The sequence below is a fragment of the Lycium ferocissimum genome, chromosome 8, assembly GCF_029784015.1.
Source record: "Lycium ferocissimum isolate CSIRO_LF1 chromosome 8, AGI_CSIRO_Lferr_CH_V1, whole genome shotgun sequence".
Classification (NCBI taxonomy): Eukaryota; Viridiplantae; Streptophyta; class Magnoliopsida; order Solanales; family Solanaceae; genus Lycium; species Lycium ferocissimum.
Window position 1 is genome coordinate 24,350,650 of NC_081349.1, and position 24,669 is coordinate 24,375,318.

Here is a 24,669-nt window from a genome sequence, read left to right on the forward strand (position 1 = left end):
ATGATTAAGGTGACTATATTGTAGCAAGCCAGATCCACTGGTTCAACAGAAGTGACAAAGCCAGGAGCTGAACAACTTATTGTGCAGAATCACAATAGGAATATTCATTGATATAAAAAGTCAAACGAGGAGGAAGAAACTACAATATTAAAGGCACTGCTGTCTTCTGCTGATTAAAAATGCACTCGTTGATGAAATAACATGCACTGCTAAAACAAAGGATGATTTCTATATCAACTTTCTCAGATGTTCTGTGATCAATAAACATTAATCTAGTTACACTTCTAATTGATCAGTGTCATTTTTTAACCACAAAGAAACATCAGAGATGCAGAACAACTATGGCGAGATATGCACACAACACTATCGATGAGTATTTTACTACAAAAAACAGCAATTTAAACATCTTCACCCTTCTCCTAGAGCTTCTGGTACAATGAAAGAGAAGATGACCTTGAGCAGCCAGCAGTTAACATAATGAGTTCTACCTTCTGGAGCAAGAATTGTTTGCATCACCTAAAGAAAAGTTTGTCTCTTTGTGGAGAATGATAAAGCGAAGAAACCGATGGCCATGGCCCCCGTACCGACTAATAAAGCCGCTTTCACCGTGTGATGCTTTATTGAGAATGCACTACTTGAGTATTCCAATATCCACCTAAAAAGGAAACGCAGCCCACAAGTTGCTTGAAACTTTTGGATTGAAAAAACCTGCAGATCAACGATGGAAATGATTTATATGCCTTTTGAAAATATGAAAACCAAGTGCGCGAACAAATAGGTAACTGTACATAATTGAGAAAATGATCTTAAGTAGGCAGTATAGATTAGCTATTACAAGTAAAATAAGTAGTCATCCAACCTAAAGGAAGAAAGGAAACTGCAGGTCTTAGGGGGGCAGCTTTCTGAAAGTTTCCTTATTTTTTATGCACCTTGTCAGCAATACTGCGATTGAAATTTTCTAAAGAGAAGTCCTGCACATGGCACAGAAAAGTTTGGGATCCTAATCAATTAAGTTACTAAAGGCATATCAATATATGACCCAACTATTGCACATATATCTACACTCAAGCCAGACGTAGAGCAAAATCAGCACCGAGAAATGTTGGCAAGCATGGAATTTCTCATCCATTATTTTCTATAGGGGTCCAAGTCTGATTTTATGGATCACCAAAAGTTACCAAATAATCGACAGGCAATCATATCTACTTCACGATTAAGTAATTTAAAAACATAAGCACGTTGACAGAGGCAGATCTAGGATTTCTAAAACATGGGTCCACCACTAAAGAAAGGAGAAAAAAGAAAGTATTAAGTGGGAATTGGTCCTTGCTCTTCTAGGTAAATAACTCAGCATTCAAGCAAGTGCACCATCCAACCTTTTTGAAGCATGGAGGCCAGCACATAATATTAGATCAATTATAGAAAATATGTACATAAAAAACCAAGTTTGGTGGTGACACCATGGGTTATGTGCACCGTGATTTAGGTAATAAATCCGCCCCTGAGAACGTATATCATTCAACGTGGGTATAAAAGTTTGAAACTACACATTCCATGGACTATACTACATGAAACTGACAGTTTTGACAGTTAATCAAGGCTCATTGAATGTTGGTAAGACAGCCAAGCGGCATCCATTTTCAAAGAGGAGCGTCAATTTTAGTAGCCTATTTTTCATCCTTAAATATGACATACTTTTCTCAGACTATACAACACTGAGACTAAAATAGATTGGACGTGCATATGCTAAACAGGAGCGATCATGAAGATAAGCTCTGACATAAAATGATTTGATGTTGTATCCACAAAGGAGCAAAGAAGACTTACATTTGGTAACTTGTCTTGCAGTGCTAGATGTTCCACGTGGAGTCTCACATTTGATGAGGCATAAAACCAGAGGCTTCGGTCAACATCGGCATAAGTGTAAGCAACTATGTCATACAATGTTTTGGCGCCACTTTCTATGGCCTTTAAGATGGTGGATTCTCTGTGTCTACGGTTTCTGGCAGTCCCAGGTAACAATAAATTAGATGTGCATCAATTGAATCTATGCATGTATTTGTGTAATACTACATTTTTTGAGAATGATATTCAGGTATCCATGATTGGCATCTGGGTTAAACAACGTAAATAACCATAAAACTAACTTAACAAACTTACAACATATATAAGCAGAATGTTCAATTAAACATGCATGTTTTCTGCGTAATTGCTATCCATATATTAATGTCCAATGATTTTGCCAATGGCTGGTAGACAGAGAAGGCACTCTGGATAAAAGCATATATGGAATATGTCATAAGAGGTACGAGTTTCATACTTGAGATACCCACTGAGCATATGTTTTGGCCACATATTAGTTCTTCCGTGCATGGGAATCAAAGCATGAGGAGAGAGCTCAATGAATTTGTATGTTGTCTGAAAGTAATCCTGTATAAAAAAGTAGAAATATCAATACTGAGAAAAAAAAAAAAAAGTCACGGTTGAACATGATGATTAAAAACATATCATCACCTACTGCTTGCTCTAATCCTAATCTTATTCAGTATTCACAAGGGTATTACAGAAAAGAGCAAAAACAAAAATAAAATAAGGAAAAGTATACTCCCTCCGTTTCAATTTGTTTGTCTTAGTTTGACTCGGCACGGAGTTCTAGAAAAATAAAGGACATTTCTGGATATTGTGGTCTTAAACTAAAGTCAGATCCCAACAGCCAATCCTCATCTTCTAGTTAGCATTCCACGTGTGACAGTGGCAAAAAGAAACATAGAGATGCTGATGTTAACTTACCTTCATATTTCCTCCAGATGCCATATCTAAGAGAGCACTTCCTTGGCTGAAAACCAAGTGATACACCGAATTAGCAATTTTCAAGAAAGGAAAAGAAATGATAGAAGCTATGACAAGCAAATGGAAAGTTGGCCAAACACGATAACAGATTTCTTGACAGATTGTTTTCCGTATCATCAAAGAAAAGCTAAAAATTTGTTCGGAAGGACTAGGAAGCTACATTGAAAATTGGTAAGCATGTTGACAAATTGTTTATCATAAAGTAAACATGCCAATTTATTAAAGGAAAGAAGTTTCTTGATCTAAAATATCTTACCCCACACAATGATCCCCTACAATCAACGAGTTTGTACTAACATGAAGCAGCGCCATATGTCCATCTGTATGTCCCTGAATCACAATATTTGTCACCAAAAGAACATGTTAAAAGTTCCAGTAAAACGATTACAATAAAATTGGAATGTGTTACAAGGAAGATCGAGTTAACACGGAAGTAAAACTAGGAGATGACTTGCATGTCAAAGAAATTCCATTTCAAAAACTAGGAGATGACTTTTAATTTGATACCGTGCTCTAGTAAAGTCTTTTTAACGGCCAATCATCAAGAGATCCCCCTTCTGCAAGACCTAGCTATTATATGTTCTATGTTTTACATTAACGCTACAGGAGAAACTATTTCCTTCTACATTGACACACTATGAGAATAACACCATAACCAATTATTCAGAAAGGTCCATTCATAAACAAGGATAAGTGTATGGTAGATTCGTTAAGGAGTTAATCTGATGCAGACTGGCAGTGTAGATGTGAAACAGACTCACTCAACAAAGATAGGAACTACTTTGTGGCCTGTTCTCTACAGACACACTGAGAATCTGCGCCCCCCCACCGCCGGCCAGGAAAAATAAAGAAACAAACAGAGAACACTACAGTCATCCTCATTAATAAAATTATCAATGTCATAAAATTATATTGACACGACTTTATAGATATGACAAGCTTTCTGCCCTGTGAGAACCTGGGATGGTATTTTTCTCAAGCGAAAGTCCTACAGATTCTAAATCTAAATGTAGATTACTCGTTATACCATGAATGCCTTTAAGTAAGAAGCAAGTATCAGAAGAGAATCAAAGAAAAGGAATGTTATTAACAGAATTTCACGGGGGAATGTTGATTCTCATCAGAGGAAACTAGGATAAGTGGAGATTACCGGTGCTGAGATAATTCTCAGTCTCTGATTGCCAATGCAAATTTCCTCAGATCCAGAAACTGAAACATATGGGAGAGACCAAGCATCTGCATCACATGGAAATTACTTCTAAGTTACTAAATTCATTTACTTGAAAAAGAATATTTCACTTTCACAGGTACTGTGAGATTAATAAGATGTAAATGGTGCATGATGTAGTTTCATGAATATTAGTCAACTAGCAACTCTTCCTGTTAGTTAAAAAGGGAAGATATTGGTTCCAAAAGAAAAAGAAAGAGCTTTTGCCTCGAGCATCAAAACAAGTCCATCAGAAGGCATGTCTCTTTGCAAGTTCATTATGATATTGCCTTTTAACAGTAGGGGACAAACATAAAAGTCATCCTTCATTACAATAGTTCACCTGAAATTTTATGCCCAAGAAAAGGGTAAAGACCTGCAGCCCTTGCTAGCTATCCAAACAACAACAGTATGGCTCGGTCTCAAACAAGTTATGGTCGGCTATGAATCCTTACTGACCATGTTATTCCGTATAAGCTCATCTCAGACCAATATTATATAAAATAATAATAATGATAATAATATAAGTACTAGAAGATCTTTATATTTTCTACTGACATGTAAATATCTGAAAAGCTAAACAACTTCTGACCTTTTCTAATTCGACGAATCGTATTTTCATGAGCCAAAAGACAAGCATCAGGACTGTACTTCTGGACTACTGAAAGACCTGAGCATAACAGGAAGCACATGGAACACCAGATTATGTTACAGAAATAACTTACAAAACCTCCACATTAGCGTGGTGAACAAAGTGCGGAGAATAATATTTTTGATAACAAAATTAAAGAAACTATTCATGTTATATATGTTTTCCCAGCTTCTATTGAGATACACATCCAATAAATCCATGCTGCAATTCGTCAACCAACTTTTGCTGACGAGCCAAACAAATGTTTATAAAGGAAATTTTTCATAACTGCAAAAAGAGCTACTTACCATCAACATGATCATTATGATGATGTGTCACAAAGACGACTAGCTTTCTCGGCAAAACAGCAATGATTTCCTTGAGCTGGTAATCCAAGCATCAGAGTATCGATATGTCACAACAGCATAAGAGGCAGAACCAATTACCAGAAAGAAAAAAGATGAAAACAAATAGGAGAAACATAATAAGAGTCTCAACGACTTCTAAACAGATTATCAAGACATACAGAAAAGAGAAACACGTGCAGCAATCCATTTACTGAGGTATAGCTCTCTATTTCATTGAATAACATTATACAAAAATTCTCAGCTTTACCTCCTCTACTGCTTCTTGCAATTGAAAGTGCCAAAACTTATTGACATTTCCCTTTAACTAAATGTAAGCATCGCATAACCGGAAAAGGAAGATCATAGGCTAAAGAACAAAGCCTTTGGCCAGAAGGTGAATCAAAATTTGAGAAAGCAGGTGCTTGAGTGGACTATTCTCTGCATTCTCTGGCTTCACTTCTAAGACCGAGAAAGTATTATTTGTTCATTGCACATTATATAAAACTGTAAGAAGTAGATTATGTACTTGCTCTAACCTGTTCATATGAAGCAGACTTGCATCCCGGGTCTACTATGAGTGCTTCACCATGAGCGATAAAACTATCATCACGCCCACTAGCATCGCCTCCAGGCAGGAAAACAATTAAGTTTGTTGTGCGAAAAGGCTTAGCTGTTCTACTTTCCATAGGTATAACTTTAACACCAAGAGGGTACTCCTGAAACATGACAAAAAACATCAGCACCCTAGTGGACAGTATTTTGTCCTTAAGATAATAACGACGAATCACAGGTACAAAATTTTCACATTTACATGTTCAAACATTAATTAATATGTGTTGCTTATCAGACTGAGGACTCTTTCTGGAGTTACTGTTTTACATATAGATTAAATTTCAACTGCACTAGTCGTCCATCTATTCTTATGTGATATACCATTAGTTGTCCATCTATTCTTCATTTCTCATTTCTTAATGACAATTTTGATAGGTCAGAAAGCACAAAACATAATAACAAACCTGAAATTGCAAGGTGGGTGGAATTTTCCAAGTCCCAGATTTCTTTGAATCATTCAGAAGACCAACAACCACCAATGATCCTACACGGTCACTGCAAGGCTTCACTTCAACCAGCATACTAGTGCATCTTTCAATGCTCATCCACTTGCAGAACTCAACATCTGTTCCACATGAGTTACCACGTTACAATCTTGACAATCATCAAAAAACAAAAACAAAAACAAGAGAGAGAGACTTGGGGAGGATTAAGAAAGATGAGTGCCAATTAAGACTATAATGTAAGACCCAGCTGAATCACAATTGCAGTATTAATATAAATACTTTAAAAAGGTAAATCAAACATGAACTGAGTGAAGTCAGACAAACCCTTGAATTTTCCATTTTTAGGACCCAAAGTTCCAATGATGTAAACTGTCTTTACTGGCAATCCTGGTCCAAATTCAGGTTCTTGTGCGTACTTCAGGAATTTCCACTCAACTGTGGTATCCTCTAATTCCACTTGCTTTAGAACCTACAACAAGCATCACCTACAAGCTTTAATAACTCCATATAGCAAAACATGCATATGTATAGACTGCAGCATGTGGAGACGATCCTCTTTTGGAATGGTATTACAAACATGTATCATACCTTTTATGAAGTCTACTTTCGTTCTTACAACAATTACAACCATGATGATCATGAGAACAATTATGATAGTCATAAGAATAATGAAGCTATATTGATAGTTATGATAACATAACGTCAAGTACACCAAGAAGGCAAAAGATATACGATTACTAATAACCTATCTCTATGGATACCATTCTTTCTCAATTAATCGGTCTTAAGCTATTTAATTGTTGTTAAAGCCTACGCTTAGAATCAATATGTTGTGGAAAAAGAAAATTAGAAGTGCAGACATGCAACTGAGATACCATAAACTTACAAGAGGAAAACCATTTGCATTATTCTTCATCATTTAACACTAATAGACATTATAAATTACCATTTCCTTTTCCAGTTTAAACACAAATTATACGGCTATTTGATTCTGCTTCAAGTTGATTAATCTAATGGGTAGCCAAAAAATTGAACAACTTAGTATAAAAACACGTCACTAAAGAGGGAAGAGATATCAGTGAGCCCCAACAGTGAGTACATCTACCCAAGGCTCCAAATTAAACTTCAAATTTCATAACTAATCATTTGAAATTGAAAAGAATCCACTAAAACTATGCAGATATTGAAAGGATAAATCTGCAACAGCAGTAAGCTGAAAGCAATTCAATGTTCATATACACAGAAATTATACACTCTTCCAGTAAAAGAAGGACCTTTGTACTATGCAAATTTCCACTAAAAGAATAAATAGATATAGTATCTTTTAAAGGATAAATGTTTCATTCATAGAAACTTTGACTTGTAACATTTTTGTACAGTTTCTAATATGTACATTTTATCTGGAAAAAGAAAAGGAATCTATACACAAATAGCCGACCAGATTTACGGTTACTTAGATTATACACTGATTACACATTATTATTATTTTTTGGTAACTAACTTTTCCATTAATCACCAGTGTAAAACGTTACAAGCACCATCGTTGACTGACTCAGCCAAGCTATCCAGGAACATCACAAAACTGACACAAAGCTCTGAAACTAGCTAAAACATAATATTTTGCAGCATAAGACTTAGCCTAGGTGGAGCTCTAACACAACAATTACACATGATTATGCACATATTATATATGGATTACACATTTCTATATCTGTCAGCTATTTTTAGTTTAAGCAGTAGGGTGAGCATCTATTTAGATTAATTCTTCAAAAAAAAAAAAAAAACTGTCCGAGTACACGTCCAAAATAATCTCTGACTTGTAACATTTTATACAGTTTCTGAATATGCAAATTTTATCTGGAAAAAGGGGATTTTTACACAAATAGCCAACCAGATTGACTGTTACATAGTTTATACACTGATTACACATAATTATACACATATCATATATGGATTATACAGCTGTCGCCTATTTTTAGTTTAACCAGTTGGGTGAGAGCCTATTTAGGTTAATTCTTCAAAAAAACGATATAGGAATCTGTCCGAATGCACGTCCAAAATAAAATAATTTGACCCTTATGCTTTGAAGTAAATCATTTTGGACAAAGGGAGCTAGGTAAATCTCCAAATTTGCCCGTGGACTATGCGTTTAGAGCAAATTTACCCTCCGTTAAAAAAGTGTCTCGTTTTTACCCTCGCCGTCACCAAAATGCCTCAATTTTTCCCTTATAGGGTAAATTCAGACCATTTGTAAGTTCAACGGCAAATATGGATAATTCGCAAAGTTCTGAGTAGGGAAACTACTTTCTTGCCTACTCAATAACCAAGCAAATAGAGGTATAACAACAATTACCCTCAGTCCCAAACAAGATGGGGTCGACTATATGAATACCAATTTTTTTATTTAAGATCATATCATATCATAAGCAAATACAGGTGAGAGAAGTAATATGAAAAAAAATAATTAAAAGTTGAGTAGAATTTTTTAGGGTACCTTATGAAGAGCAGAATTAAGATCAAATTTACTTAAATCAACCTCATTTGAGCAAGAATCAGGGACTTGTATGAAAATCTGATTATTATCTGATGGAGAATCAAGAAGTAACAATGGTGAAGAAGGTAAATCCCATAAAGGTGAATCTAAAAAAGAATGATATTCAGGATCATTGAATTTGGGAGGTGGGGTTTGTTTAACAAGTAGAAATTCATCTTCATTTGAAGGGTTCTTGATTATTACTACAAGATTATAGGGAGTTGTCATTGAAGTAAACTCACTGTTAAGTGTGAGTTGAAACAAGAAATTTTATAGTGTTAGGTGGTTGGTTGTTAAAAGGTTTCAAAGCTGTAATTGTTAGTTGGAATATAAGGGATAAAATGATAAAAATGGTCCCTTATGTTTTAAGGTAGGTTTAAAATAGTATGCACTTAACAGTTTTGGTCCTTTAAGTTAATATCTTTAGTCTTTGATAAATATTTACGGAACTCTATTTGTTGAAAAAAAGAAAAACTAAAAGAGAAGAAATTACCAAAATTATATCTCTGAATGTGACTTCCGCTTATTTCTTTTTCTATTTTTTATTTCTTTTTCTATTTTTCATAGTTTCAATCAAATCTAACAGACAAAGTTCATAAATGTTTGATGGATATTATAAGTATTTACTTTTGACAAAATTAAAGGATCAAAACTGTTAAGTGCGTATTTAAGGGACTATAATAAACCTGCCCTCAAACATAAGGGACCATTTACTTAAATCAAGCTCATGTGAGCAAGATTCAGGGACTTGGATGAAAAATTGACTATCTTAATGAGAATTGAGAGGTAATAATGGTGAAGAAGGCAAATCCCATAAAGGGGAATCCAAAAAAAAGTTGTATTCGGGATGGTCGTTGAATTTGGGAGGTGGTGTTTGTTTAACAAGTAGAAATTTGAATTCATTTGATGGGCTCTTGATGATTACTGCAAGATTATAGGGAGTTGCCATTGAAGTAGCTTACTATAAGTGTGAGTTGAAATTTTGGTAGAGTTTTAACAGGAAATTTTAATAATCGTGGGTGGTTGTTTAAGTATTTTAAAGCTGTAATATTTTGTTAATAAATCATCTATATATATGAACAGGACAAAGGCCCGCTAACGTGGCGGCGCAACAAAAATGCATATTTATCTTTTTTTACAATTTTTTGACATTTTTCAAAACCTTTTCAATACCAAACCTTCCCTACCTCTCACGGTATTCTTCCATCCCTTTTCAGTTTCCCTACTCAATTTACTCTCCCTCCACTGCACTAAAATAGAATTACGGATACACATCACTACCACCCTCAAAATTCAACTCCCTGTAAATTCTCATTGGCGCCATAGAAATTTCTTTCGGTTCTCCATTCCTCTTCTACTACCGCTCTGTATTCCCCAATCGTCGTCACCCTTAGGGTTTGCTAATGACTTTGAAAGACGTTCAGGGCTTTACAAACTGGAATAGCTTACCTAAAATCATCTTCATAAGAAAGGTATGGAAATCCTCAATTTCCAACCACTTTATTTTTCTTTTGTTGTTGTCCTTCCTCGACCACTCAACTATTCCCTTGGAAATCTTTTCAAACTACTTTCTAGAATTCAGATCTTTCACTCCCTTATCTTGAATATAGCATTATTATTTGATAAAAATAATTAAATCTCAACAGGAATTTATTATTTTCTAGAATTCTTGTTATATATAGCAGGATAAAACTTTTAGACCTTCGATTGTTGGAAAAATTACTCGGTTAACATTTTCTGAAATTCTCTTTTTGTTCTGCAGGATAGAATTTTTAGACCTTTCAATGTTGGAAAATCAGTTTATGAACTTATCTTTAAATTTTGCGGGATAGCATTTTTAAACCTTCCATTGTTGGAACATGAATTTGTGCACATTTAAGGAATAATGGCATTCGTTGCAAGTTTTCGCTCTGAAAATCAGGGTCTTATCTTCTATGTTCCGACTGTTATATTAGTAGCTCTAATTAATTTATATGCATATGATGCAATGTTCCACAAATATTTTTCTGTTTTTTATATTTTTTTTATCCTTCTTACTGCCTTTTCCTCTTTACTTATTCTCTGTTTATATGATGTTATTGTTCGAAAATTTCTATCTGCTTCCTTGGCAAATGGTTGAAATAAAAGTGGATATTTTCTGTGATGGGTGGGAAAGAAGAGTCAACAATGTCGTTAAGAACGTGATATGTTCATACAACGCTTCTTAGCTCGAATATACATATAGTCTCTCCGTCCACTTTTACTTGTCACATTTCACTTCTCGAGAATGAATTTGATTAATATTCGGAGCTAAATTAAATTAGATTAATTCAATATTTTAAAATTAAAATTAAAATTTAGATAAAAAAAAAAAACCTTTTGGTCAAAGCTCATGCAGTTTAACTCTCAAGAAACGAAAAGTGACGAGTAAAGTGGACCGAGGAAGTATAATATACTTCACGCACTCACAAGGAAACGAGAGAAAATTTTGAGACCAGTGTCATCAAAGCTCATGCCGTTTGAGATCAGTGTCATCAAAGCTCATGCAGTTTGACTCTTAATTAAACCGCTGAATGAGTGAGTATATATAAAGGCATCCAAAGCTTGCATTCAGTCTCCCGTACGTATGAACAGAATAGCTGGCCATTGATCCTGTTGAAATTGTTGTTTCTAAATGTTTTTCCTTCTCTCCAATTTATTTATATTCAGTACTGTTAAGGGCACAAGATAAAGCTACAACAAATAAGTTTTGAGCCAATGACTCATCACAAGTTGGCCAAAAAAGAGGCTCTCACACTAGAAGCAACATAGAAAATAACTTACAACTTAGGAGATACTGTAAAGGTACACAATTCCTAACACCTTGTGATCAAACAGGCAGCTCCTTTTTAGTAGGATGAATAGGTAATTCAGGAGCACAATATGTCATGTATCTATAGAAACTTAAACAAAGGCAGAAGCTCAAAGCCGAAGCACCAACTAACAATTTTTCACTTAGCCTGTGAACAAGAAGCAACATCGATAATCCCAAAAATATGTCTTTTCCTCCAATATCATATGCTACGTGCAGGAAGTGGGCAAAGCTGTAGAAATATGAGGTGCAGCCTAGCAGTAGAATAATGAGATACCTATCATCATCAGTGAAAACCCTTATGGCTGCTGCAACTATCATAGGAATGACCTCGATCATAAGTTTCGCCTTGGCACCAATTAACCGGTATGGGTATGACTCGCGATGCCAATAACAAACAGAGTGCACTGCAGTACCATGAACAAGCATGCCACCAATATAGATAATTAAAAAGGGGGCACATGAGTATTGAATGCCCGATAAAAGCAGAACCCAACCAGACGTACAGGCAAGGGCAATGAAACTAAAACCGGCCCACCAATAGTCATTGCCAGCTATGACATCTGAAAGAAAGACGAGGAAAACATATTCAGCATCACAAAGAGAACACAAAATCCAGCACACCAAGACTATGAACAAAGCACAATTGGAGAGGGAAACTTAGCATAAAGTCACCATTCAATATTCAAAGTGTAAAAAGGAGAAATTTCTCGTGCTTCCAAACAGTATCTGCAAAGAACTGATCTGCCAACCAAGCTAGAAAAGGATAATTATTTTATTTCTTCCAGAGCATGGTTAATTACCAAGAAGTTTAGTGAATATCTTCAAAATTTTAGCATGTCAAAACTGCTAAAGAAAGTGGGCCAAGGAATCGTTTATTTAACTCTTCTTTTTTTGTATTAATCACCAACTGTACATTACAAATCTCTAGCTACACTACTACAGTGAGCTATTCTCTAAATTTAAACGAGCAACATGTGAATGAGCCTAACTAGCGGCATAACCCCCCCCCCCCCCCCCCCCCCCCAAGACTGCAAGACAACTGTATCCTCCTAACACAATGCATATCACAGTAATATGTACACCAGCAGCTGTGCACACATTTATTTAAATCTTCATAGCTAGGTGAGATTTAGGAATAGATTTGTAACACCTGACAGAAACATATGAGGTTCCAAACGGGAATATATAATGGGATTAATATTACCAAATAAATTATGCTAGGGTTAATAATTATTTTCAAGTGAAAAGACTGATTAATTACGTTGATTAGCACCAATACTGAATGGTAATGGGAACCTAGTCATATTCCAAATTGCAATCACGAACTTGAAGATCTGCATGCCCTTCTGATAGGAAACCCTCCAAATAGAGGCAGCATCGGCCATCTAGCTGCACATAGACAATAAAAAGCAAGCAAGCTAGGTCTTATTTTCATTGATTCGTACACCATCATAAAAAGAAGGGAAAATAATACTCTGTCCATTTGGAGAAAATATTTACCCGAAATGGCCCATATTTGTAATATTAGCCGAAATGGCCCTTTTATACATCATTATACACTTTTATACAGGTTTATACATTGTCTACAGTAAGTGTATAATATTGTATATCGTGTGTATAAACGCACGTGCAAAAAAAGTTGGCTATTTGGATGTAAATGAAAAATATGGCTTTTTGGATGTAATAGTTTATGCTGGATTGTATATTATTAAAATTATCCCAAAGAAAAATAACACGCTATGTCTATTTGGAGATCATCTAACCGAAATGGCTCATATTTCTAATATTACCCGAAATGGCCTTTTTATACATCATTATACACTTTTATACATGTTTATACATTGTCTACAGTAAATGTATAATGTTGTATATCGTGTGTATAATAAACACAGCTGCAAAAAAAAAAAAAGTAGCTATACGGATGTAAATAAAAAAAATGGCTATGTGGATGTAATACTTTATGCTGGATTGTATGTTATTGAAATTATCCCCAAAAAATACCTACCTGATTTCAGCACTTGTGATAGCAGAGTTAACAACTGCAAGAAGAAAAGTACATAAATGAATGAATGCAGGGACAATTAAAAACAGAAGTTGCTGAGTGTAGACAAAGGTGAAAAGACACCAACTTTACCTTGAACACGGTCAACTCCCATGCGTAAATAATAATACTAAATTGAAAGTCGTCATAAAGTTTGATTCAACAAATGTCAATTAGGGTTTTAGCACCGTCAACGGTTCAGATCAAACTGGGATTCTACGGTCCAGATCAAATCAGTTTGGTGTTCAGATGTAGTAAGTATAGTCTATAGTGGCATTATTATGGTAAAAATGTTAGACGACTAATTCTTAAGGATTTTTTTACAAATTAGATTAGTTAGTAAGAAATAACTACAAGAATAACGTATATTTTCAAACATTATAAATATAGCAAATTTTATAACAACAAACATTTTTTCAAATAAAAAAATCAATTTTCATCAATGCTTTTGTTTATTGCATTTACTCTTTTCTCTCTCTTTCGTAATTTCTCCCTCTTCCATAAATAAAAATTTACTCCAATATCTTAAAGATTATGAAAGGAATAATATCTCAAAGATTCTCCCCTTAGTGAGAGGTTTCCCATCCAAGAAATTTCCGGTTAAAAACTTTCTTCAAATTTTATTTTTGCAGTGAAAAACTTTTCTGTAAAATATAACTTAAATATATTTTATTTATATTGTCTATTTTTTATATAATGTAAATACTTGTTTAGTATAACATATATATGTATATTATACAAAAGATATGAATTGTATATATACATTTTATATATTAGTATATATTTGGCTCAAAACTTAGCTAAAAAGCCCCAAAGCTGATTTAAAATGTATATTAGATACACTAAATACCAATAGATAATATATACAATAGTATAAAATTTATATAAAGGTGTAATACCAACAACTATTTTTTTAAAAAAAAAACACTTTAGAATATGTGTATTATTTTTATTTACTGCGTATTATTACAAGAATAAACTTCTACTTTTATTTTAATATACAAACTAAATATAATTTTATTCGTTAAAATGTACCAAATATATATATTAATTTTTTTTACTAGTTGTGCGAGAATGTTGAACAACTCATTAGCTCAATATGGCAGCAAAATATTCGGTCTAAAAGAGTGAGTGTTTCATTATGGAATATCTTCAACTAATAATACATAATTAATACATCGTGAGATTTCAGGCTGAGGAGGGGGTTTTGTTTCCGGAGGATTTTACTAAAAAGGTAGTAATTTTTATTTTTCTATAATTGATAGATTCATTTTTTTGGCTAAAAATCTGCAATGTTCATTTTAATATTGCATAGTTACGTAACTTTCTCTAACTTAATTAGGGGTGTGCAAAAACAGGTTTACCAATAAACCCAACTCAAAAAAAAAATGCTAACTCTTTCCTGTTTAGTCAGTCCTAAAAAGGATAACATTATTATTGGGTTAAATTATTTATTGAACTATCGGTGTGGTTTTCAGTTTTTAAATTATAATTTATGCTTAAACTGATAACCCAATAAGATATACTAAAATTACATTTTTATTCCTAGTTATAAGATAGTGGGTTTAGATTTTAAATGCAAAACCCTTTTTATCCGGTTAATTCTTTTGCAAAATTGTTGGCTTGGTGCTGCGCTGTTTTCTTTATGAAGTCACTAGCTTGTTTATTTTTCCTTTTGGAGCAAATATTTCTTTGGTAATAGTGTTGTTCATGATTTAAGAAACAACTTGCAAGCTAACTTGAAATGGTATGTGATGAGTGAGAGATCCTCAAGACTCTGTTGATTATAATATGAACTGTATATACGCCTGAGCAATTACTTCAAAGAAAAGTAAATTTAGAGGCAATACCAAAACATTTACTGGCCATTGAACTTTGGCCGTTGATATTTGTCACACCCCGTAGTTTCGTACGTGGAAATTTATTAGTGTTGGACGTTCTAAGTATGGATACTGGAGTTCCCTTCAAGGATATATGATATTATACGAAGTAATCCTATGGTCATGACGGTTTACGTTGATATAATAAGCTATGGTAAACTCCGGGACCAAGCAAATCGAAAGAAAATAAATTTGTCGAAAAATTGGAAAAAGTTGACAGAATTTTGGACAGAATTTTGGGTCAACTTTGGAGGGGTATATCTCCTAGTATATTAAGAGTTTTAAGGTGTTCCAAAAGCCTAAAATGAAGTTCGTCGAGTCTAGTTTCCAACGCAACAAACCGCTTGTCAATACGATATCGGAGTAGAGAATTATGGACATTACAAGTTCAGCTGACAGAGCAGAAACGCGTGCTAAGTAACTGCTACAGTACTGCTACAATGACCCGACCCGAATTTGAACCAATATAAAAGGGGCTTGCCCCCTCTTTTTTCAGCCAAAAACTTCTTCCAAACTACTCCAAAATTCTCTAGAAAGTTCCCCAACTCTCAAACCCAAATTTCAAGCCTAAATCAGCTATAATTCCCGAATTCCGGTTCAGGCAACATATAGTTGCGAGTATAGAATCATATAGCGACGCGTGTGGTTCAAGTTTAAGGTGAAAGAAGTGAAGATATAGCGATATTATCAGGACCAAGGTATGAATCTCCTATTATTATTGTTAATTTTGTTTTATTTGTCAAATAGCCGTATAATAGTTTTGTTGGTGGAAATATGGGATAAACCCCATATGGGATGTCTATGGATTATTTTGGTGTTGAGAATATTATGATTAATGTTGGTATTGATGTTGTTGCTGTTGGTTGCTGAATTACGATTTTGGGCTAGGCATATAAACGGGGGAGATGCTTCGCTAAAATTTCGCATTCTAGAAAGATTTATTTGAAGGACTAAGACAAGCATATAAAGGTGAGTCTAACAATAGTATAAATTTTCTTGAATATAGATTTACGAGCCTGGGAGGACAAGCGTTGAGTAGTTAAAGTTAAGGCAACCAAAAAGGTATGTTAAGGCTAGGCCCTTTCTTTCAAAGGCATGATTTTTAAGCTAGGATTCCGTCTATATTTCTATGCCGTTCTTATTCCCAAAAGTAAGAATTCAAGATTTCCAAAGCTCTTATGATGTTAAATGAAAAATGTTCTATAATGATTGTGATGATGATGATGATGATTCTATTCTAGAAATTCCGAAGCTATGATTTGAGAGCATTATGAGATTATTGAGTCATTCCATGAATCCCTTGATCTTACTTATTGTTGATGGTCTCACCTCATATTACTCGTTCCTTCGAGGTGAGATATAGTGAAGATAATGATTCTATTTTCAATGCTATCTAAGTTCATGGTTCTCGATACTCTCATGACATTATCGATTTCATCTTAAGATATAGTTGATCTTCTAAAGAAGGATATAGTGATAATGATAATGCTAATGATGATGTTGATTTCATTTATGTGTTTTTATGTATATGTATGCATTGCACTCCCACTGATCAGTTGGTATGACACCGAGTCCCGAAAGGGCCGGGTACGGATATGGCAAATGTATGTATAGTAAGTGTATGTGAATGCATATGTATGTATGTTGTGTATGGATATGAATGAAATGGTTTTCCTGTAGACGAGTAGTTTACATGATAGAGATCTTAAGAAGAGTACGAGGTATAATTACTTACTTTATCTTATGTTATCTTCATTCTGATATCATACTGTTATTCATGCCTTACATACTCGGACGAGGATTGCTCGTAGGCGACGTCCCCTTCTTTGTGGATATTGCGTTCATGCACACAGTATAGATAGACGAGACGAGGATCTTTCATCGCATCATGGGTCTATTGTACATTTACTTATGCATGTCATATTTAGCCTCTGATCTTATTGTTGCCATTGAGTCATAGAGGATGTGAGTTGGTCTCGAGTGGTGGCTCCACTTCTTCCTGGAGCATTGCCGAGTCTGAGTCTATATATATATATATATATATATATATACTTGTGGCAATTATAATGGCTACAATAAATGTCTAAATTTGCCCTTTTAGCGTCCATTTTTACGGCATGCAACTTTAACTAAATTGCAGCTAAAAGTTACATTCTTTAATGACTATTGATTTGTGGCAATTATAATGGCTACCATAAATGCTAAAAAAAACTTATCACTATTAATATGTAAAAATATCTTTAGATCTAACAACCAAAAAAAGTAGTAATCCAAAACATTAATGTCACGCAACTTGAAAAACTTATATTGTTTGAACTAAATAACAAATGTCATTATATAACTAATGCTTTCGAAAACCACAAATGATAGTAGTCTTCAACAATTTCCACAATTCTTCATCATATTGAAATCTTCCAAATGCTAAATTTTCAAACATTAGACTATATGACCTGAAAGATGAAATATATATTTAGTGATAGCTGAGAATTGTAGCAAGAAAAAGAAGAGGGTGAGTAACTAACCAAAGAAGTAAGTGGCATGTTTGCCATTAGAGAACCTGCCAGTAGGTTGAGAACTGAAAAGGTCCGTTCCATAAGGCAAGTAGTTGGCCTTGTTTTAGAGTAGATAAAGATGGTTGTTATTTTAAGGATCTATACTTGAATCTCCAAACACCAACAGACATGTCACATTGTTCTTGGCTGCAAGTTTCCTCAGCTCAGTTTCAATGGCTTCTAAAGCATCATTATCATAAAACAGCACCACAGCCAGAAACATGAGATTCAGTCTCTGCATTTTCACATCGTTAATTCAAATAAAAGAATAGCAGCCGTCCATAAACAGAGCAAAGGGACACTACTATATTAAATGTCACATAAACTCCATACTTCAGACAATATCACAAATAAAGGTCTCAAAGCTAATATCAAATATTGGTGCGGACTGACGGAGAAAAAAAATTAGTAAGCTTCCTGATTTTTCTCCTGCCCTACCTAGAAGTAACGGCACCATTAATCGCACAGGTTGAGATGTGACAAATTTATCCCAAGATTCAGCCTTTGATTTGCAATACTTCTTTTCATTTCTCTATTACGTAAATGCACAAGAGTGAATCTTTTCTCATTAGGATTTTGGAATGAAAAAGATAGAAGCTTGTTAAATTTTCTGAAAAAAATATGTGTGACAGAAGCTGAAATCATCTAAAATCATTTAGTTGTACAGACAAAAGCAGTCCAACGAATCTAAAACTATGAGCCCTAGTTATGTAGTAATTTAAGAGAAAAGTGTTCAAAAGACACTTAAACTATGGCTAAAGTTGCCATAACACACCTAAACTTTGCGGGGGTGCTATAATCCTCCTGGACTTATTTTTTGTGTATTATTTACACTTTTATATAAACAAAGTCACCCAAACTCAAACGAGTGTATGCACGCGCCCCCTAAAATGTTAAAATCAAATGGACCTTTTTCATTTCTGAACTTTCCAAGTCTAAAAACCAAAAAAAACTCCATTGTAACAACCAAATCAAACGGGTCTTTTTTGCTATTATATAGGATTTGCGACATTGTCTTCATTGAAAACATGATTATCTATAGTGGATTAAGATTGTAGAACTAGTAAACAAAAACTCCATGACTCCATGAACAAACCTTGAAGCTGGGTCTTCAAATTCCAGATTTGATGAATAAAATTCTTGGTTGTTGATTGTTTGAAGCTGAACTCGAGCTAATAAGTCGTTTGAATGTGAAGAAGAACTGAACGACTCCATGACTGCTATGAACAAAGCTTGAAGCTTCGAACTCGAATTTTCGGGTTGCCGCAAATGAGCCCCATTTCGAGTGGGTGATATATCAAAAGAATCGAAACGTCAAGAGGAATTCGAATCTGAAATTTGGTGATGTTTGGGTCAGATTTGAAGTGCATTAGGATCAAATTTCAGTCCAGTTCTCTATGAAGAAGATGAACAATAATTTGCTGCCCAGATTTTGCCAAAGTTGTCATAACACCTAAACTTTGCGGGGGTCCTATGACCCCCCTGGACTTATTTTTTGTGTATTATTTACGCTTTTATATGGAATCTTACGCGTTCAAAGAGAGTAGGCTCGATCGCTTGTACAGGTCACCATATAAAAGCGTATAAAATACACAAAAAATAAGTCCACGGGGGTCATAGGACCCCCGCAAAGTTTAGGTGTATTATGGCAATTTTGGCCATAGTTTAAGTATGTTTTGAACACTTTCCCTAAATTTAAAGTGACTCTCTAAAATTGTGGGAAAAAAAGCCAAGATTGTGACAAAAAAGAATTAGAAGTCAAGACTTTGAGGTACACGCTAATATGCATCTAGAACAAAATAATTATCAAGGATGTTGATTTTACATCATGAGACTTAAGCATTTCCATATGCAAGCCAATATATTTTAAGATCGAAGTGCAAAACTAATAAGATAGAACACCTCAGTAGAGTTAGTAATTATCTCATAGGCGATTTGCCCATTCAAAACTAAATAGGCTACATCTAGAAAGGATGAATTAAAGTAGTACTAAGGTAATCATAAAGAGGCATCTGCAGAAGAGAGATAGATGAAATAGAAAATGACTTACCAGTTACCAGTACTAACATTCATTTCAAATCTGAAATCAACCGTTTATAAGATTTAACAGAAAAAATCGAAAAACTTTTGAAAAAAAAAACCAAGAGAAAGAACAAAACCTCCACGGATACTAAGTAAATTCACTAGCTTCACAAACTTTTCAAATTACCTACTATGATCAACTATTTGAAGTACTCTTAGAGAATGTCAGTGACTCTGCATCAGTAGACAGAACATCAAACTTTTATGCTAGCACCACGACAAAATATATTTTTAGCGGCAATTAGTTAACGGCAATAACTTAATTGCAGCTAATTGTATTCTAGAACCAATTATTAATTACCGCAATACCAAACTTTAGCCCTAACAATAAATGCTGCTAAAAGCTTTAGGGACCTTGATCCAATGGCATTTAACTAATTGCTGGTAAATATTTTTGTATTGCCATAAAAAAGAAAATATATTGCCATTAAAAGCCTCTTTTGATGTAGTGTAGAAGACATCCCTATTCAACCATATGGCAATATGGCATGTTTCACTGCAATGATAGCAACACATCGTTCCACTTGAAATATCAAATGCAACTATAAAGCACAATCTCAGTAACACCACCAACAACTATACATCTTTCCATCACTAACGGAAATACTGCTAAGGCAAAGAATACTTTTGTCATGACTATAACTTCACACACTCACCAGTATCACTAACAACCGCATTTTGGCAACTTTCACATAATGCTCTGCAAACTCTAGTCTTTGCCTTTGAAAACATGTACCAACAAAACACATTGCAAATACAACCACCGAATTTTTGTATCGTGTCAACCTATTTATCCCCGAAAGTTCATGACAGCCTAAATGTTTACCCCGAATTTCTGTAACAATTAAATTTGTAAGTAAAGTATAGAATATGTGGATGAACTTTGATCTATTAGGTAGTGTGAAGTGCCAATGAACTTGTTTGTAGCTATATTTATATGAGTAGGTGCTTGTGATATATATATATTATAACTATATATAAGAGGGGATGAGTGTTTTTTTGTAGTCCTCACAGGATTATATTTGTCATTTACTATAGTACACAATTGACATTTCATTATTTTGATGCTTACACTTGTTGAAAAAATTACCTTTGCCTGGCATATTCCCACCTTTTTGCCCTCATTAATTTCTTAATACCACTCCCACTTGGACCTTCCTAATTGGTGAGTTGTTTGACTTTTTGTGATCTCTTCTTGAACTTTATTAGCTTACTTATATTATTTGCCCTTATTCTTGTAAAATTGCAAAAACTTTGCAACAAATTTTTTTTTTCCAATTAGAGATACATTTGAACATGTGTCATCATATGCGCTTACATCTGTCCTAGAATCAATATTAGTTATAGTTTTATAAATCTTTTACTTTATGTACTTTAATTATTACTTTTTCTGTCCCGATTTATGTGACACAATTGAAATTTCAATATTCAAATTTCTAAATTTTGATCGTGCATCCGAACATAGAAGCTTTAACTTTTTTTTTTTTAAAGAAAATTCATATATTTGAAAATTACGTAACAAGGAGTACTATAAATCACAATAATTAACAACTTAAAATATTTAAAAAGCATATCAATAAATTTCAATAAAAGAAAACTTCATTGACTCTCGAAATTCCCATAAATTGGACGGAGGGAGTAGTTATTGCTGCTCTTATAAAATTATTAAGTAATTCCTTTATATACATGATAAATTTGTCGAGTTCTTATATGATGAGCTTACATTAGTATGACTTTAGGTTAAATTAGAGTTGTGAATGTAGTTTTATGTTGTTTATTGATTTCAACTAAAAATCGTTGAACAAACAGACCTGGTTCCAGGGGCGGGGGGAGGAAGGCCAAGGGGATTCATCAGAACCCTCTTCGGTCGATAATTATACTGTTTATTTATGGTTAAAATTATTTTATATATATATATATATATAGTGGATGTTGAACCCCCTTTGGCTTCTTTATGTGTTTACTTTTTCATATTTTGAACCCCCTTAGTGAAAATCCTGACTCCGCCACTGCCTGATTCTGAGTTTTAGAATTAGTTGAGACTTGAGAGATAATTTCAATATAAATAAAAATACCCAAAGTGATAAAGGAAAATAAAGAAGAAACCTTGTTAAAAAAATGATTAGCTTCGTCAAACAATCCTGCTTAGTGCGGTATCGTTTCAATTATTCTTGAATATCAAAATATCTTTCTATGACAAGTTGATTAATCAATACTGATTTAGTTCAGAAGAAATGATTAATCCTGCATATAGTAAAGCTAAGTCAAATTATTGAAGCATATTATATCATACAGTTGCATTTGTTTGAAATAAAATGAAAAACTCTAAAATAAGAAGAATGTTCTTTTTAACTCCCAAATACTTTTGTATGATTAATTTTTAGGAGTTTGTATTTGATAACTTAATGCCACAAAGAATGAACCAAAAAATAATTAACAATTTAACTTTTAATGTCGGTTTGGGCTCGGGCTTAGCACGGGCCAAATGTCACTAGTATATATATATATGCGTGTATTGGTGATTGATTTAAGCCAAATATAATAAGTAATATTGAAAGGATAAGCAAACTAATGAAGAACACTAGGAGATCCAGACCAATATCTTTTGAGTGAGAGCTTTATATATTTGACTATTACAATGTTGAGATATGAAAAAAAGAAGCTAATCCCAAAAAGGGGTGGAATGTCCTCTATTTATAGGTATGCCTTGTGGGCCTTGAATGCAACACAAAAAGCCTTTATGAATAGAGAAACCCTAAAAAGATAAAGTATGACCGTACGGTCTGACACCCGTACGATCGTCAGTGCAAATGGCAGAACGGTTTTCTGACGCGTGGCAACCTCACAACCGGTTATCCGGACCAACGGACACGTTGATTCAGGCTCGGTCTGTTCGGACCAACGGACACGTTGATTTGGGCTCGGCGTATCCGGACCAACGGACACACTTTTCTTGTCTCGGGTCCATTACATCCGGTACGAAACCCCGGTGTGAAAAAGATCGAACATGCTCGTGCTCATTTGGACTTACCCTCAGCTCCAGTCTCACAAGGTCACACATCGACCCGGTTTTTACCATATACACTAAATCTAATAGAACTATTCCCAAATGACTTAGAATTAACTTGTACGTAGCACACATAGAGGATAGATGAAGAAGATCGTCTGAGATGGTTTGGTTGCATCTTATGTAGAAATGACAATAGGTACAACATGACGATGCTTGTTATTAGAACATGAGGTATACCTAATATAAAATGGGGTGAAGTTATCACTACAAAAAAATGGGTAATATGCGGAGGTTGAAAGTTGCGATTCATGGAGGTTTTAGCCTCCCTAAGCAACTAGCGGAGGTTAAAACCTCCACAAATTGCAACTTTCAACCTTCACAAATAATTCAATTTTTTTGTAGTGTATCTAAAAAAACCTATGATCTCTCATAATTTATTTGGACTTAGCTAAGAATAGAGTATAATACGAGCAAAGGATCCATATATATGGTACCAATAGCTGAAAAAGGTTTAATTGTAGTTATGCTCACACAGGAAATATGCGTTTGTTGTTAACCATTATGCCTATCAAACGAATGCGCATGCATGTTAAGCATAGTTGACCGAACAGCTTTAATCGGCACAATTTCTAGGATATAATCTATGATGGATGATTAGTCTTTTGAGCAAGTTAAGGATGATTATAGGTATAGAGTACAAAAATACAACACAACACAAAAGTATAAGAAAGATATGGAGTGGATAAATGCATTGTATAGGTGACTATCAGTACTAGTAGAAGATAGATTAGATAGAATGAACTACCTAGCTTAGCCAGATGCACCTGGTGGGGAGGCTTAGGGCTAGGTAGTCATTGCGGTTTTGCTTTGCGTTGTATATACTGGTTGAGTTGGTGATTAATAATATTTTTTTTACTTTCATCAAAAAGAAGAAAAATCTGTAGATATATTATAGACCAAATATACTTGTACATATACCTCCACTTGGTATATGCACCAAGTTTAACTCAACGAGATAAACAAAAGAAATTTATTCTTATATGTAATCATAAAGTTATGATCCAACATTCTGTTTTAGTGAGTTATGTTATAACATTAATTTTGAAAAGGTAAGTAAATTGTATATGTTTACCCCGAAATTGGGTAATCAATTGAATTTGGGTGTATACGAACAAAAACCCTTCTCGGTGATCGGTGACAGATTCATCCGGTCCCGGTGCAAAAACCCTTACCGGGCGGGTATCCCATCCACAGTCGGCCCGAACTACGTCGAGCCTTTCCTCGGTAATCGATGAGGGGTATCGATCCCCCGTCCGAGACCGAGGACGGCTTGTCGACCTCGAGATCTTTGTTAAAATTGAATTTGGCCGGAATGATATCCGAGACCGCGAGCTCGAAGCCGGTGATGCAGACCGGACCCCGGGTGACGTCGGTGGAACTTCGTGGGGAAGTAGATTGACATATCGAAAATACGAAAGGGGAAGAGTTGGAAAGTTGACTCAGACTCGAAACAACGAAACAAAAGTCGCACTATAAATAGGGACACCCCCCTCCTTTGAGGGGGTTGGCTCCTTCACATTTCAAGAACATTTGTAAGAAAAGAATCTCATATACTTGCTCTCCCTTTCATTTACTCGGCCAAGGC

At 34.5% G+C, this 24,669-nt stretch overlaps 2 protein-coding genes across 4 annotated transcripts; both read right to left on the minus strand.

The window, feature by feature from the left end:
• Positions 1–210: 210 nt before the first annotated feature.
• Positions 211–8,959, minus strand: LOC132067657 (uncharacterized). Of its 2 annotated transcripts, XR_009417199.1 has the most exons (13): positions 8,588–8,956; positions 6,418–6,562; positions 6,052–6,212; positions 5,572–5,751; positions 4,997–5,072; positions 4,650–4,727; positions 4,001–4,086; positions 3,107–3,180; positions 2,791–2,836; positions 2,321–2,430; positions 1,828–2,002; positions 860–971; positions 628–708 (listed from the first exon to the last, which is right to left on the minus strand). XR_009417199.1 is itself a non-coding variant. In XM_059460952.1 (12 exons), exons 1-12 carry the CDS (start codon positions 8,852–8,854, stop codon positions 517–519), a joined length of 1,590 nt encoding a protein of 529 aa, XP_059316935.1. In that variant the 5' UTR covers positions 8,855–8,959; the 3' UTR covers positions 211–516. The 2 variants fall into 2 exon arrangements, 1 of the variants encoding a protein (XP_059316935.1); XM_059460952.1 differs by lacking the exon at positions 860–971 and having other exon boundaries at positions 211–708; positions 8,588–8,959.
• Positions 8,960–11,266: 2,307 nt separating this feature from the next.
• Positions 11,267–13,727, minus strand: LOC132066741 (uncharacterized). Of its 2 annotated transcripts, XM_059459963.1 has the most exons (4): positions 13,594–13,689; positions 13,465–13,498; positions 12,721–12,848; positions 11,267–12,019 (listed from the first exon to the last, which is right to left on the minus strand). In XM_059459963.1, exons 3-4 carry the CDS (start codon positions 12,842–12,844, stop codon positions 11,475–11,477), a joined length of 669 nt encoding a protein of 222 aa, XP_059315946.1. In that variant the 5' UTR covers positions 12,845–12,848; positions 13,465–13,498; positions 13,594–13,689; the 3' UTR covers positions 11,267–11,474. The 2 variants fall into 2 exon arrangements, 1 of the variants encoding a protein (XP_059315946.1); XR_009416930.1 differs by having other exon boundaries at positions 12,756–13,498; positions 13,594–13,727.
• Positions 13,728–24,669: the final 10,942 nt, after the last annotated feature.